Source organism: Mauremys mutica, chromosome 4, assembly GCF_020497125.1.
Source record: "Mauremys mutica isolate MM-2020 ecotype Southern chromosome 4, ASM2049712v1, whole genome shotgun sequence".
NCBI classification, from domain to species: domain Eukaryota; kingdom Metazoa; phylum Chordata; order Testudines; family Geoemydidae; genus Mauremys; species Mauremys mutica.
This window is the reverse complement of record NC_059075.1, coordinates 125388266-125402019: the sequence shown is the minus strand read 5'-3', so window position 1 is coordinate 125402019 and position 13754 is coordinate 125388266. Positions and strand designations below refer to the sequence as shown.

The window sequence follows — 13754 nt, the reverse complement described above, 5'->3', positions numbered from 1 at the left end:
CTAACCCAGCCAGTCGTGTCCCCCCCGCTCTCAGGGTCACCCTAAGTCCTGGTGTGGTGCATGCAGTCCTGGTAAGCTGCACCCTGCCATTGGCTCACATACTGCTCTGGAGTGACAACTGACTCCTCCATGTGCACAGCCGTTCAAGGGCACAAACAGAGCAGAACCCAGACGTGGGGAGGCAGAGCCAATAATGAAGTTGGAGGCAGAAACTCTGGAGGCCCGGAGCCAAGGAATGAGGGCTGCTTGTTGGTGGCCACATTAGGCAACCTGATTCTGTGCTCATGTACACTTGTGTGTCTCCAAGAAGTCACACCAAGTGCACATCAGGCCCATAGACTGCCTGTTCCTCGATATCAGTGTGATATTACAACCAGTTGCTCTGCCAAATATCCAGCCCTCCCCATGGCACATGGCAACCCCCACAAGGGGAAGCCAGGCTGGCAGAGACACGAACCCTTGTTCTAAGAATAGCCCATTGTCTGGAGCAGAACTGCTCTCCCAGAGATTAGGAAGGTGCTATTTTTTTAGGACGTGCCTTTCTTCCTCTGATCGCCACGTGCAATCATCCCCCCTGTTACCTCCTGGGCAGGGCAGAGCTAAACTCGAGGTGCTGCTGGCTACAGTGTTGGATCTTTTGTTGATTTTTGTTGGTGAAAAGAGAAGACAGGAAAATGGAATATGTGAAACTGACATGGTAGCAACATCCCAAGGGATGAAAAGGTTTGGAAAACCTCCACGGATCTCCAAGCTCTGTACAAACATTAATGATTTCAGCCTCACAACTAGAGCCAGTTGAAAATTTTCCATCAAAACTATGTTTCAAGAGAAAATGAAAATTTTCACCAAAATTGCCTGCTTTCCAGAGAAACATTGAATTTTGCATTGAGAAAGGGAATGCCTGAAAACCAAAAGACTTCAGTTGTGAAATGCCAGCTGTCATGGTGAGCTGCGTTTAGATCTCTTTTCAGTCCCTTTCGAGTGCATCCCTCTGGTTTCTCTGACATGTTTCTCTACCTTCACTCCTTTCTGAGTGGAACCACACAGTCCAACCACTCCTAGACTGCCTCTCTGGGCTGCAGCCTCTCTGGTCACCAACCGTGATAACACGGAGGCGCAACTCCTCTGAAAACCTGTGTCCAGCAGCTAGTTAAAGTGACTCAAATACAGCTTCTTCAAAACAAAGAATTATTTATTCACCCAAAGGTCGATAGCCAGCAGGACAATGGGATAAAACAACAACACATCTATCCGCCTGGGACTTACCCAAACTATCTTCTTCACTTGCAGGGTCTGGGTAAGTCTGCTCAGCCCTGGGCTGGGAGAGACAGATGGTCCCTGGAGTGTTCTCCCAGCATGTCTCTGTCAGCGATTCATCTCCAGCCACTGCTGCCCACTCACCCCCCCTTCCTCTCCAGGGGCGGCTCTATGTATTTTGCCGCCCCAAGCCCGGCAGTCAGGCGGCTTTTGGTGGCGCACCTGCGGGAGGTCCGCTGGTAATGTGGATTCGGCGGCATGCATGTGGGAGGTCCGCCGGTCCCGCGCCTTCGGCGTACCTGCCACCGAATTGCCCCGAAGCCGCGGCAGACCTCCTACAGAAATGCCACCAAAGGCAGCCTGACTGCGACTGGAAGGCCGCCCCCCGCAGCTTGCCGCCCCAGGCACGTGCTTGGTGCGCTGGTGCCTGGCCGCCCCTGTTCCTATCTAGGCTGGGGTCTTTAATGATTTAGTGCCCCTTTCATCCTAGGATCAGACCTGCGTTGAAGCCTGACAAGTGGGCATTTCTCAGTTAACAGCTTCCCCATTGTTCCCTTAAGGACTCTTAGTATGCCCTCTGGCGGTACTTTATCTTTGCCATCCTTTAGTTTCCTGTTTGTTTGCCCCCTGACAGCCTCCTGAGATTTAATTACATGCAGTCAGGCAGGATAATATCAAACAGGCAAACTGAGGTGCATGTAATATAAATAAAATATAGTACAGATAATGCCCTACTTCTCCACACCATCACAGTGCCTCATGGGAGTTGTAGTGTGGGTGCATTGTATCCCCATTCTCTTCTGTGGTACAGGCTTTTACTGAATTTCATCTCCCATGAACTGCCTTCATGAGCTGCCTTCTCTCACCAAGAAGGGAGACCATGATGCATCATGGGAGATGTAGTCCAACCAGGAAACTGGTGACTAGGAGCATGAATGTAGAGGTGAATGGGAGCATGAGGCACCCAAACTAGAACTCCCATGAGGCACTGCAGCACCATTTCACAATTAAAATATTTTGGGTTTTGATTATTCATCAAAAACTTTAGATTTTCAGTGGAAACCCCTTTCTCCATTTTCTGACTTGCCTTGTGTACCACCCCCTGTGAGGTGAGTCAGTATTATTATCCCTATGCTACACACGGGGGCACCCCCAGAATTTTTCCACCTGCTACACACACACACCCTTGTGCTTACTGCCCCTCTTCTGCCAGCTTCTCCAGGCAGGTGCACACCGCAGCTCCTCTCCCAGGTCTAGTAGCAGGCCTGCCGACAGGCTGGGGCAAAGGGGGCAATTGCCCAGGGGCCTGGACAATGTGAAAGGGTCCAGGGGCTCCTGGCTGCTGCTGCTGTAGTGTCACCCGAGAGCTGCGAGCCCTTTTAGCTTGCCCGGGCGGGCCAGGCTCCTAGGAGCGCGGGGTGGTACCGTGGGCGGCGAAGGCAGCCAGGTGGGCATGTGTAAACCCTGGCTGTTCCAGAAGAGCGTGCCCAGCAGCGCAGCCAGCAGCAGCTCGCCGGAAGGAACAGCACCACCAAAATGCCAGGCGGACAGCGGGCCCATTGACTGTTCTGCCCTGGGGCCCAGAATTGCTCTCCCCTAGTAGCAAGTCATGTGGCTATCGCTGAGCAAGTCCTCCGGGCAGAGCAGCCGGGACATGGGCTGCTGGAAGTGGAGCAGGGTCAGGGAGGGCCCCAGGGTGAGCTCTGGTGCAGGAGCCAGCCCCAAGGCAATGGCAAGGAAGTGTGGTGCTGGCTGCCCCACAGCTCTCTGTCATGATGGAGGGGGCCACGGGGCCAAACTTGAGTATGCAGTGGAGCAGCCTCCTCTTCTGCCAATGGTACATACTGTGTGTAACGTGTACAGCTGTGGGTACCACTGGCTACAAGGTGGGGAAACTGAGGCACGGGGCAGCACGATGACTTGCCTAAAGTTGTGTAGTGTATAAGGATTGGGTAGAATCCCTTTCAGTAGTTTGTGAGCCCTCTCATGGTGCTCACTGCCTGTGTTTCAGAAGCCCCCAGAGCCCTGCTGGAGCAGCGGTGTGTATATGGAGTTAAGCGTGTTGCCTATAGTTAGTAAATGCAGTTATTTGTACCTCACTTCGCCATGTGGTTCTCTCATATTATGATGTTGTGTAAAGGGCAAACAACACAGCAGTCACAGAGCTGAGACTAGAACCCAGGAGTCCTGGCTCTCCACAGCCAACCACTCAATGACACACTGCACCATCTACCCATAACATATAGCATCACTGCTGGCGAAGATCTCACTTCACTGCCCTTAACAGGGCCAATCCATGCCAGGTTTCATACAAGACCCCGCACCTCTTGGGACACGTCTTTGCGGTCCAAGTTCTGCACCTCTTTACAGTGGTGTAAATCTGGAGTAACTCAGCAAAGTCACTGGAGTCACCATGGCTTTACCCCAATGTAAGGGCGAGCAGAACTTCTGAGCCCTCTCCAATATAGGCATGGTTGGGAGGCAGTGTGGTCTAGTGGATAACACCCTGGACTAGAGCTCAGGAGAGCTGGGGTCTATTCCTGGCCCTGCCGTTGGCCGGCCAAGTGGTCTTGGACAAGTCACTTCGTGGGGATGATGATTCTGATCTCCTATGTAAAGTGCTTCGAGATCATTGCTGACAGTCACGGTCAGAGAACGAGATATTGTTATCAGTGCATTGTCCCTTATTGGTGCAGCCAGAGACGATGCCAGCCATACTGTGTATTGTACTTCTCCCCTATGGCAGCCTTGCAGGCCTGATTACAATACAGGTCTCTGAAAAAAAGATCCTCTCTGCTAAAAGTGAGGATCTGGCCCATTGACTCCAGTGGAGCGATGCCGATTTACACCAGCTGGGGATCTGTGCTCAAGCCATTTCTGCTGCAGTGCCCCAGTGTTGCTCTCAGTATTTCAGTGCTAGCAGTGGTGGGAGCTCTGGGGCAGACCAATCTCTAGGGCTCCATCACTATTTTAATCACTGTGTTGAGCAGATCTGTGCTGAGCAAAAGTTTCCCAGTGTGAGCCCAGCCTGTGTTTAGGGGCTAGACCAGGGGTAGACAAGCTATGGCACACGTGCCGAAGGCGGCACACGAGCTGATTTTCAGTGGCACTCACACTGCCCGGGTCCTGGCCACCAGTCTGGGGGGCTCAGCATTTTAATTTAATTTTAAATGAAGCTTCTTAAACATTTAAAAAACCTTATATACTTTACATACAACAATAGTTTAGTTATATATTATAGACTTAAAAAGAGACCTTCTAAAAATGTTTAAATGTATTACTGGCACACGAAACCTTAAATTAGAGTGAATAAATGAAGACTCGGCACAGCACTTCTGAAAGGTTGTTGACCCCTGGGCTAGACCATTCAGCCCTGTGAGTGTGAATCCTGTTCATCGCATAGGAACGCAGGGTTTGAGGAACGCTTTGAGCAGGGGATGGGACTAGATGACCTCCTGAGGTCCCTTCCAACCCAGATATTCTATGATTCTATTCTGTGGTTTGCCATGATGGATGAGACCCATGGATCACCAAGTCCAGTACCCCTCTCTGCTCAGAAGAAGGTGCAAGGATCCCCCTTACAGACAATTATGGAGCCATGTGCTCATGGGGCAGTCTCACGCTCACCTGTTGCTTAGAGCAGGGGTTCTCAACCTTTTACTGTCTGAGGCCCACCCAACATGCTATAAAAACTCCACCGCCCACCTGTGCCACAATAACTGATTTTCTGCATATAAAAGCCAGGGCCAACGTCAGGGGGTAGCAAGCAGGGCAATTGCCTGGGGCCCCATACCACAGAGGCCCCTGCAAAACTACATTGCTCAGGCTTCGGCTTCAGCCCCAGTTGGTGAGGCTGAGGGCCCCGGGCTTCAGCCCTATGCAGCGGGGCTTCGGCTTTCTGTCCTGGGCTCCAGTGAGTCTAATGCTGGCCCTGCTTGGTGGACCCCCTGAAACCTGCCCTGGACCCCTGGTTGAGAACCACTGAGTTAGAGGGTGAGTTAGAGGAGAGCGTGTATCCCTTTCTGAACGCTTGTTTGGCTGTTCCTCTTTGCCTCAAGAGCCAGGTGACTGTCCAGTCCCCTTCTTCAAATCCTGCTCCGTTCTCGACCCCGTGATCTCTTGTGCCAGTGCATCCCGCCAGGCTAATTGTGTGGAAAATATTGCATCAATTTTCAGTTTGGCACCTTGCAGTTTCATTACAGTGGAAGCTCTTTCTATTCTTCTTCTTCGTGCTGTTCTGTCTACATCTCCTTGGAATCTGTCCCCTCATGCGAAAAATATTTTCAGACGCTGTCTGTATGAAAGAAGCTGCTGTATTCCAGTGAATCAATATCATGGTTCTGATGTGTCTGGATCTGTCATTCCAGACAGATGCACACATGGACACAGCCAGCATACCGATACTGGGACATACGTATTGCTCCCAGAGAGCCTGCTGGACAAGAGACACCCACCTCCATGCTGGTCGCTAAGGAGCCGCTGGCTGTCGTGTCCTCCTCCCAACCCCCTCGTAACAGTCTCCTGAAACAGTCACAGATCCCCGGCTCTCAGTCACCAGCCGGAAACGCCTGTCACACGCTCTGCCAGAGTTCCAGTTAGGGGGCGAGGCTGATTAATTTGCTTACGATTGTGTGTCTGGGGGTTGATGGCTTTGGGAGCCTAATTGCACTGGGGAAAGCGAAGACACAGGGAGCCCCCAGCTCCCTGGAGCTAATGCTCTGGGGCCAGGTCTCATTCTCGACAGCCTCTGGGGATTAGCCTTTGGAATGGGCTTCAGCTGGTTTAAGAGCCTCTTGAAGCCTCTAGCCAGTTATAGCCCACAGCACTGTAGCTAGCTAGGAAGCTGTCTAGTTAAACAGGTGTTATGGATATGCAGCAAGAGAACAAATCCAATGCTGTTATAGAGCAAGGAAGGTACTGCAGATAGATATGGTGCTGTAGGTAGATGCTGTAGGTATACATGCCACTCTAGATGCAACATATATCCGATTCGATGTGTCATACGATATGGTGATATGATCAATGCAACATATACATGATAAATGTGTCATATACATGATATTATATAATATGATTTGTCACATTCTATGGTGATATGATAGATACAACATATATATGGCATAATGTGTCATATGATACTCTGAAATGAAAGACGCAACGTATACATGATCGGTGTGACATACATGATAAGTGTGACATATGCATGATATGACATGTCATATACATGACAGTTGTGACATACACACGATATGGTGTGTCATATGCTGATGATATATACATGCTGAGTGTGACACATATGTATTCCAGAATGATAGATATGACATATGCCTGAAAGATGTGCTGTATACATTTCCAGAATGATAAATGCAACATATAGATACTCCAGAATGATGCTGGAGATTATTTAGGGAGGCATAGTGCATTGTGGAGGAGGATTTTTTGCATATTTCCTCCACACAATTCAAAGCTCTATAATTAATGCATAATAAATACATAAACAAATAATACCATGATGAGTGTGTGTGTGGGGGTGTGAATTTGAGTGTTAACATAGCCAGGATATGTGTCTCCTTGTTTTGGACCCAGTACAGTCTTCCATCTGTCTCTTCCTAGATTGTTAGCCATCCTGCTCACTTGCTGAGGTGGGTGGAGGAGCTTTCATTTCAATTACTTTGCAATCTTGGGTGTTTTTCTCTGGAGGTCTCCCAGGGGCACATCCCTCTGGATCAGTACTACCCCTTTCTTGGGCTTTGGTTTTTATTCACAAAGGGAACTCAAAAGGAGACAATGCAAAGCTCAGTCCAAGCCTTGTCCCCTAGCTTAGCTGCTCCTCCTCAGGACTGCTCAGCCCACACACTAGGACCTCCCTCTCTAGTTAGACATGCCCGTCTCCCTTATAGCTGCCTGGGTAAAGAGCCAGTCGCCTCAGAGAGTTCAAAGAACCCACTTAGGGACAGATTTACAAAGGTGTTTAGACACCTAACAATGCAGAGAGACCCCTGAGCTGCTTGGGCAGTTTTGTAAACACCACTAGGTGTACACCTGCATCCTTTGTAAATCTGGCCCTTACCCCGTCCCAGCCAAACTCTGATCCAGCTCCACCCTCAGAAGCCTCCTTATCCATCATCCTCTCCCATCTTCATCTTCCAGCCAGCCTGGCAAGAGGTTTTCACAAAGGTTGACAGACTGACCCGTACAGGGTCCAGCCCTGAGTGCGACTGCAGAGGTGAGAGGCCCCTAACGGATGCTCGGTGCTGACAGCTGCTTGGGGCATGGTATCGCTGTTAGGGCTGGATGTTTGGGGCTGACTGTCTGCATGTGACTTTAAATGTAATGTCAGGGACACTTTGGCATCACTAGTCTCACAGGTGGCTTCATGCCCATCACTTCAGTGCAGAGGGGAGGCCAGCTGGGGAGTTTAGCAGAGTGGAAGGGCAGTGGGATCTGTGTCTGACTTTCTGTGTCTCTGGGAGTGTGCAAATGCATTGGGATCAACCCAGGGGAGTCAAAATTGGGTCTCCCACCGCTCCAGAGAGTCCCTAATCACCAGGTCTGGGGTATCCTGAAGTGGGCCTTTCTCAGTCTCCCCAGTAAAGTGTTCCACTGGGTATAACTAATTAACTCTACATTGGGCCACACAGCATGAGAATGACTCTAGAGCCCAGGGCTTTAGGCACTTACCTGGAAGATCCCAGTTAAATCCCCTGCTCCGAGCACCACTACAGGCTCAGGCCCCGAAGGGTACATCTGCGCTACACACACCATCAAACCCGCAGCAGCAAGTCTCAGAGCCCGGCTCTAAGATGTGGGCTCATGCTAGGGTGCTAGGAACGGCCGCACTGGCATCATGACTCGGGCTCTGCTACCCACCCTGTCGACCAGGCTCTGAGCCTCGCTGCCAAGGGTTTGAAAATGCAGCATAAGATGCACCTAAAGGCAAAACAGGCAGGGGATTCTGCTGGGGTGGGTGCTGGCTGGCGTCCAGACTTAGACAGCCACTCGTGTGCTCAGCTGCTGAAATTCAGGCACCCGAATTTTAACTTTTAACTGTGGGAACATAGTCGCCTTGGAACTTTAGGCACCTCCGGGGCCAGGCAGCAGCTGAGAAGGGGGTTGTTAAAGCCACTGGCACGTAAATGTTCAACTTAGGGGCCTAAGATGGCAGTTAGGTGCTTAAATCCCTCTGTGAATCTAGCCCATGGCCTGTCTGGGCCTCAGTTCCCCATCTGTACAATGGGACAACAGCTGTGCCCTACCTCCCGTGGCAGTGAGGGTAAATACAGTAACAATTACGAGGTGGCGGGGCCAGATAAGGACCTTAGATCAATGCTTTACAATCCTTTGCTGGTAAGGGTATGATAATTAATGGCGGGACACCCAGCTCATGGGGCATTTGACACTCGGCCCATCTTTAATGGAAATGATGACTCATTAATCAACTTCTGCTGTGATTTAATGGGCAGAGCAGGAAGGATGGGAAATCAGGGACCCTGCTTCCATTCTGGGCTCTGTCACTGATTTGCTGGGTGGCTTTCAGCAAATCACATTGCCACTCTGTGCCTCAGTTTCCCCTGTAAAGAGAGGGTGCTAATATTTACCTAGCTGAGGCTGAATGCTTGCTAAGCTCACTCCCCCCTCCCTCCAGACCGGGTATCCCTGTTCTCACCACTCTGTCTGTGTTCTGTGTCTATAGTCAGCACCGGCTGGACCCGATTCCCACTAAGCAAGAAATTGTTACATTAGATGAGGCAGGTTTTTCCTTAAGGGAAATAGGATGAAATTCAATAAGGACAAATGCAAAGCACTCCACTTAGGAAGGAACAATCAATTGCACGCATACAAAATGGGCAATGACTGCCTAGGAAGGAGTACTGCGGAAAGGGAGCTGGGGGTCATAGTGGATCGCAAGCTAAATATGAGCCAACAATATAATGCTGTTGCAAAAAAGCAAACATCATTCTGGGATGTATTAGCAGGAATATTGTAAGCAAGACACAAGAAGTAATTCTTCTGCTCTACTCTGCACTGATTAGGCCTTAACTCGAGTATTGTGTCAAGTTCTGGGTGCCACATTTCAGGAAAGATGTAGACAAATTGGAGAAAGTCCAGAGAAGAGCAACAAAAATGATTAAAGGTCTAGAAAACATGACCTATGAGGGAAGATTGAAAAAATTGTGTTTGTTTAGTCTGGAGAAGAGAAGACTGAGAGGGGACATGATACAGATTTCAAGTACGGTACATAAAAGGTTGTTACAAAGAGGAGGGAGAAAAAATGTTCTTCTTAACCTCTGAGGATAGGACAAGAAGCAATGGGCTTAAGCAAGGGCAGTTTAGGTTGGACATTAGGAAAAACTTCCTAACTGTCAGGGTGGTTAAGCACTGGAATAAATTGCCTAGGGACATTGGGAATCTCCATTATTGGGGATTTTTAAGAGCAGGTTGGACAAACACCTGTCAGGGATGGTCTAGATAATACTTAGTCCTGCCATGAGTGTAGGGGACTGGACTAGATGACATCTCAAGGTCCCTTCCAGTTCTATGATTCTATAAACCCACCTGCTTCAGGGCATAAAGCAATTACTAGCCACACAGGTCAAGAAGAAGCTTCCTGCATGGGCAGGTTATTCCATAATTATCCACTGGGGTTCTGCCCCCTCCTCCGAAGTAGCTGGTACTGGGCACTGCGGGAAACTGAGGCTAGATGTCCCTCACTCTCTGATCTGCTCTGGCGACTCCTGGTCCAGGGCAGCTCTGTGGAGATCTCAGGGTAGCAGTCACCAGCCAGCACTCTGCACCTGGTGACCCATAACTCCTGGAATGATCCTAGCCCCCTCCTCTGCAGCCCTGCTGGTCTCTGCAGCATGGTGGGTTCACCCCACACACTTAACTCATTCACCTGCTTCCAAGCAAGTCCAAACAAATTATTAAAATGATTTTTAATTATCCTCCCGACTCCTGCGCTGGAGATTTAATTAGTTTGTTTTGACTGTTGCGTGGGTCTTTCCCCCCCGCCACCACCACCATTTTTTTGGAAGTGTATTTTTAGTCTCTGTTGCCACGGAAACGTAGACACCAGGGCCAAGCCAGTCACAGATGGAGACAACACACGCAATCCACCCCCTCACTTTGTTTCCCTGATTGAGACAGCACTTTGAGTATTAACTCCTTCCCTGCCCACTAGGTGCAGCCACTGGCTTCTGACCAATGTCCGTCCACGTCGGCTGGAGGGTTCGTGCAGAAATCTCTGCGCCTTTGCGTACCCATCGTGAGCGAGGGTGTGTTAGACCTGTGCTGATCCATAGGAGTGGGAGTCTGGTACGGCCTTTCCCCATCCCCGGGCAGGTCGGCTCCAGCTGTCGCATCTCCTGCCTTTAGGTCTGGGGGGCCCTGGTTCAATCCATGATGATCACACTTGTACCGAACGCCACTGGAAGCTCTGTGCTGAGCTATTCTAATGCCGCTCTCCAGAAGGTGCTGCAGAATTAGACTTGGTCCAGAGACAGGTGATGGGAATGGTTAGAGACCTACAGAGCCACAGAAACGTAGGGCAGACAGGACCTCAAGAGACCAGCTAGTCTAGCCCCCTGGTGAGGCACAATTATACAGAGGGCTTGAAAAGAAAGGCCTGGTTGCCTTAGTGAGGAGGCAATGAACAGAGGGCAGGATAAAGGTGTACAGAGAAAGCAGATGGGGAGCAATACATAGCACAGACCAGCAGAGGGATGAACTTACAGGCCATAGACCAGGAAAGTAGGAATGTGTTTAGGTGAGACCTGGGAGGCGATGGAGAATGGACAAAGCTGTTCCGGGCTGCACAGAAAAAGACTCTTGCAGCAGCATTGAGTGAAGAGCCAGAGAAGATGCTGATGCTAGTCTAGGCAGTGCATGTGGAGGCAGAGGGATGATTTGATCTATCCTTTAGTGAAATTGTCCCACCCTGACTCTGGCAATAACTATGGCACTGTGTCTTGCAGGACCATCAAGGTGGAGGTGTACGACTGGGACCGGGACGGCAGGTAAGAGGGACTCGGTAGATCTATGCAGCCTCCAATACAAACCTCAAATCTGCCAGAGCAGACTAGGCACTGAAGCCAGTGAGGGCTTTGCAGTGACTCTATCCAGGGCAGAATCAGGGCCATTGTGCTGCAGCCATTACTCATTCTCTTTGCTGAGAGATGCTTTGTCAGTGATCCCTGTGCAGCAGAGAGGGAAAGACAACAGGAAAAGAGAGGGGACTGAGAAAGAGACAGCAAGGAGGGAAGAAGGAGCTTGAGTGAACTCTACAGTGGTGGTTCCCCCCAGGACCCTACCCCCACTTAGCAGTATGGGAAGGTCGAGGTGGTCATGGCCCCTTGACACCTGGGCATGACCCCCAGGCTGACAATCCATCACTAGAGCATTTCTCACAGAGCTTCTCTTTCCATGCGCAGCCACGACTTCATTGGGGAGTTCACAACCAGCTACCGGGAGCTGGCCCGTGGGCAAAGCCAGTTCAATGTCTACGAGGTGAGTACAGATGGGGCACCCTCAGAACCCATTGAGAGGGCTAGCCAAGCTCTGGGCAGCCAGGTCACCACTGTTCTGGGCCACATCCCTTCCACCAGCCTTGCACGCTCCAGTGTTGAGAGGCAGTGTAAATCAGGAGTGATTCCTGGGCTAGATCCTCAGCTGGCATAACCTGGAGCTATGCTGATTTACACCAGCTGAGGGTCTGGCCAGTGGTCACCACCAGTATGACACCATTGTGAGATCAGGGCTGATGATTGCCTAGTCCCTTGTGCAGTTGTTTGCACCTAGGGTGACCAGATGTCCCGATTTTATAGGGACAGTCCCGATTTTTGGGTCTTTTTCTTTTATAGGCTCCTATTACCCCCCACCCCCTGTCCCGATTTTTCACACTTGCTGTCTGGTCACCCTATTTGCACCTGTGGAAAGGGAGTGACGATGGTGTCAAATGCCACCCAATCGGTTTGCTGTCACACACTGGCTGCCCGCCTCGGACGACCTGGATTCACTGCATGCTGACATCACACGGGAGATGAGTCTGATGGTCTTTCCTAGCTTGGAGAGCATCTGACTACAGGGCAAGGACCGTCTTAGTGCTCTGTGTTTGTACAGCACCTAGCGCAGTGGGGTCCTGGTCCGTGACTAGGGCGTCTTGGCACTCCGGTAATAACAAATAACAATAATTGCAATAACAAAATCAGCACACGGCTGAGTCCCTGCTCAGGGGATAGCCAGGACTGCCGGTGAGCAGTGACGGGCATCAGAAAGCTGTGTGGGGAACTCGAGACTGGAACAGTGGTGGATCAAGGTGCATCGGCAGAACTGGGTGTGTGGGGAGCCCAAGTTTGAAACAGCAGAGGTGAGGGTGGAAGGGCATTGGCAGAGCAGGGGGTGGGGGGCTCAGGGCTGGAACAGAGGGAGGGCAGCTGCTTAGGACTCAGGGCACTGGCAGGAAATTGCTCAGAAATCAAGATGATTCAAGCCTCCCTGAGCATGGAAAAATAACTTTTAAAAAGCCAATTATTAGACATTTCCTGACTGTAATAAATAATACAAACAAATTGCTACTGTACAACCATAAAGGGATTTTACCATGGATACAAACCCATCTGTGAGTTACTCCGGGATACGCCCATGTTTCTGTTTGCTACTGGGCTCTGCTTGTCATATCTCCTTGGCTGCGACGCCTAATTATTCCTTCCAGGAGGCTGGGGCAGTCTCAGGATCCAGGAGTGCAATGAACTAGCAATGGGAAAGGAGACTAGACATCTTGGTGAGGGTGACCTTGTGGGCCAGATGCTCAGTTGGCATAAAGTGAGTCAATGGAGCTATGCTGATTTACACCCTCCAGAGACTCTAGCCCAGAAATTCGACCTCGCGCTAACTGAAGTCTGGACAATCCCGGTATGTCAGCACCTTGGCCACAGTTTACCCAAGCGATGTCATCTGGCCAGAACAGAGTGCATGTAGCTGCCTCACCAGTGAACTCATTGGGGTTAGTACTGATGCATTCTGCCTGGTGGGGCCTGGCCGGTGTTTCTCCACATGGCTCACTGAGCCGCGCTGGGAGGTGAGGCTGGGTCTGGCTGTTTGCTGGCACGCCACAGCAAATAAAACCTGAGGCGTATTTCACGTCAGCTGAGCCAGGGCAATGCTGTGCACAGGTGTAAGTGGAGACAGAGAGTAACAGAGAGTAACAGTGTGCAGTCTCCAGGCGAACTCTTTGGTTGCTGTGACTCAGCATCGCTCCATTGACTGAGGGCCTCTGTTCTTAAAACTCCCTGTGCAGATGGCAGGGCCAGTGTGTCAGTGATAAGCAAATCTGAGCAACGACCCCATGGCTTTGAATCCCCTGCGTTCTTGAGCTGGGTTTCCTTCCCTCTCACAAAGTGCTTTGTGCACTCCCCATGCCTTAACTGTGGCAGCTCCCTTTTAATATCATCTGATGTGATGTTTCTAGGCCAGCTTTCAGAATGGCTGCCTGGGCTCTG

The 13754-nt window shown here is 50.6% G+C and overlaps 1 protein-coding gene across 5 annotated transcripts in view; it reads left to right on the top strand.

The window, feature by feature from the left end:
- Nucleotides 1-13754, top strand: part of LOC123370362 (copine-5-like) — a 194236-nt gene that overhangs the window by 104622 nt on the left and 75860 nt on the right. For 2 of the 5 annotated variants that reach the window (XM_045016877.1, XM_045016878.1), the window contains 2 exons: nucleotides 11232-11273; nucleotides 11688-11763. In XM_045016877.1, the coding sequence (XP_044872812.1) occupies nucleotides 11232-11273; nucleotides 11688-11763 (118 nt within the window). Of the gene's footprint in view, nucleotides 1-11231; nucleotides 11274-11687; nucleotides 11764-12266; nucleotides 12623-13754 lie in introns of those variants that run through there. The other 3 variants (XM_045016882.1, XM_045016879.1, XM_045016880.1) reach the window with 2 other exon arrangements.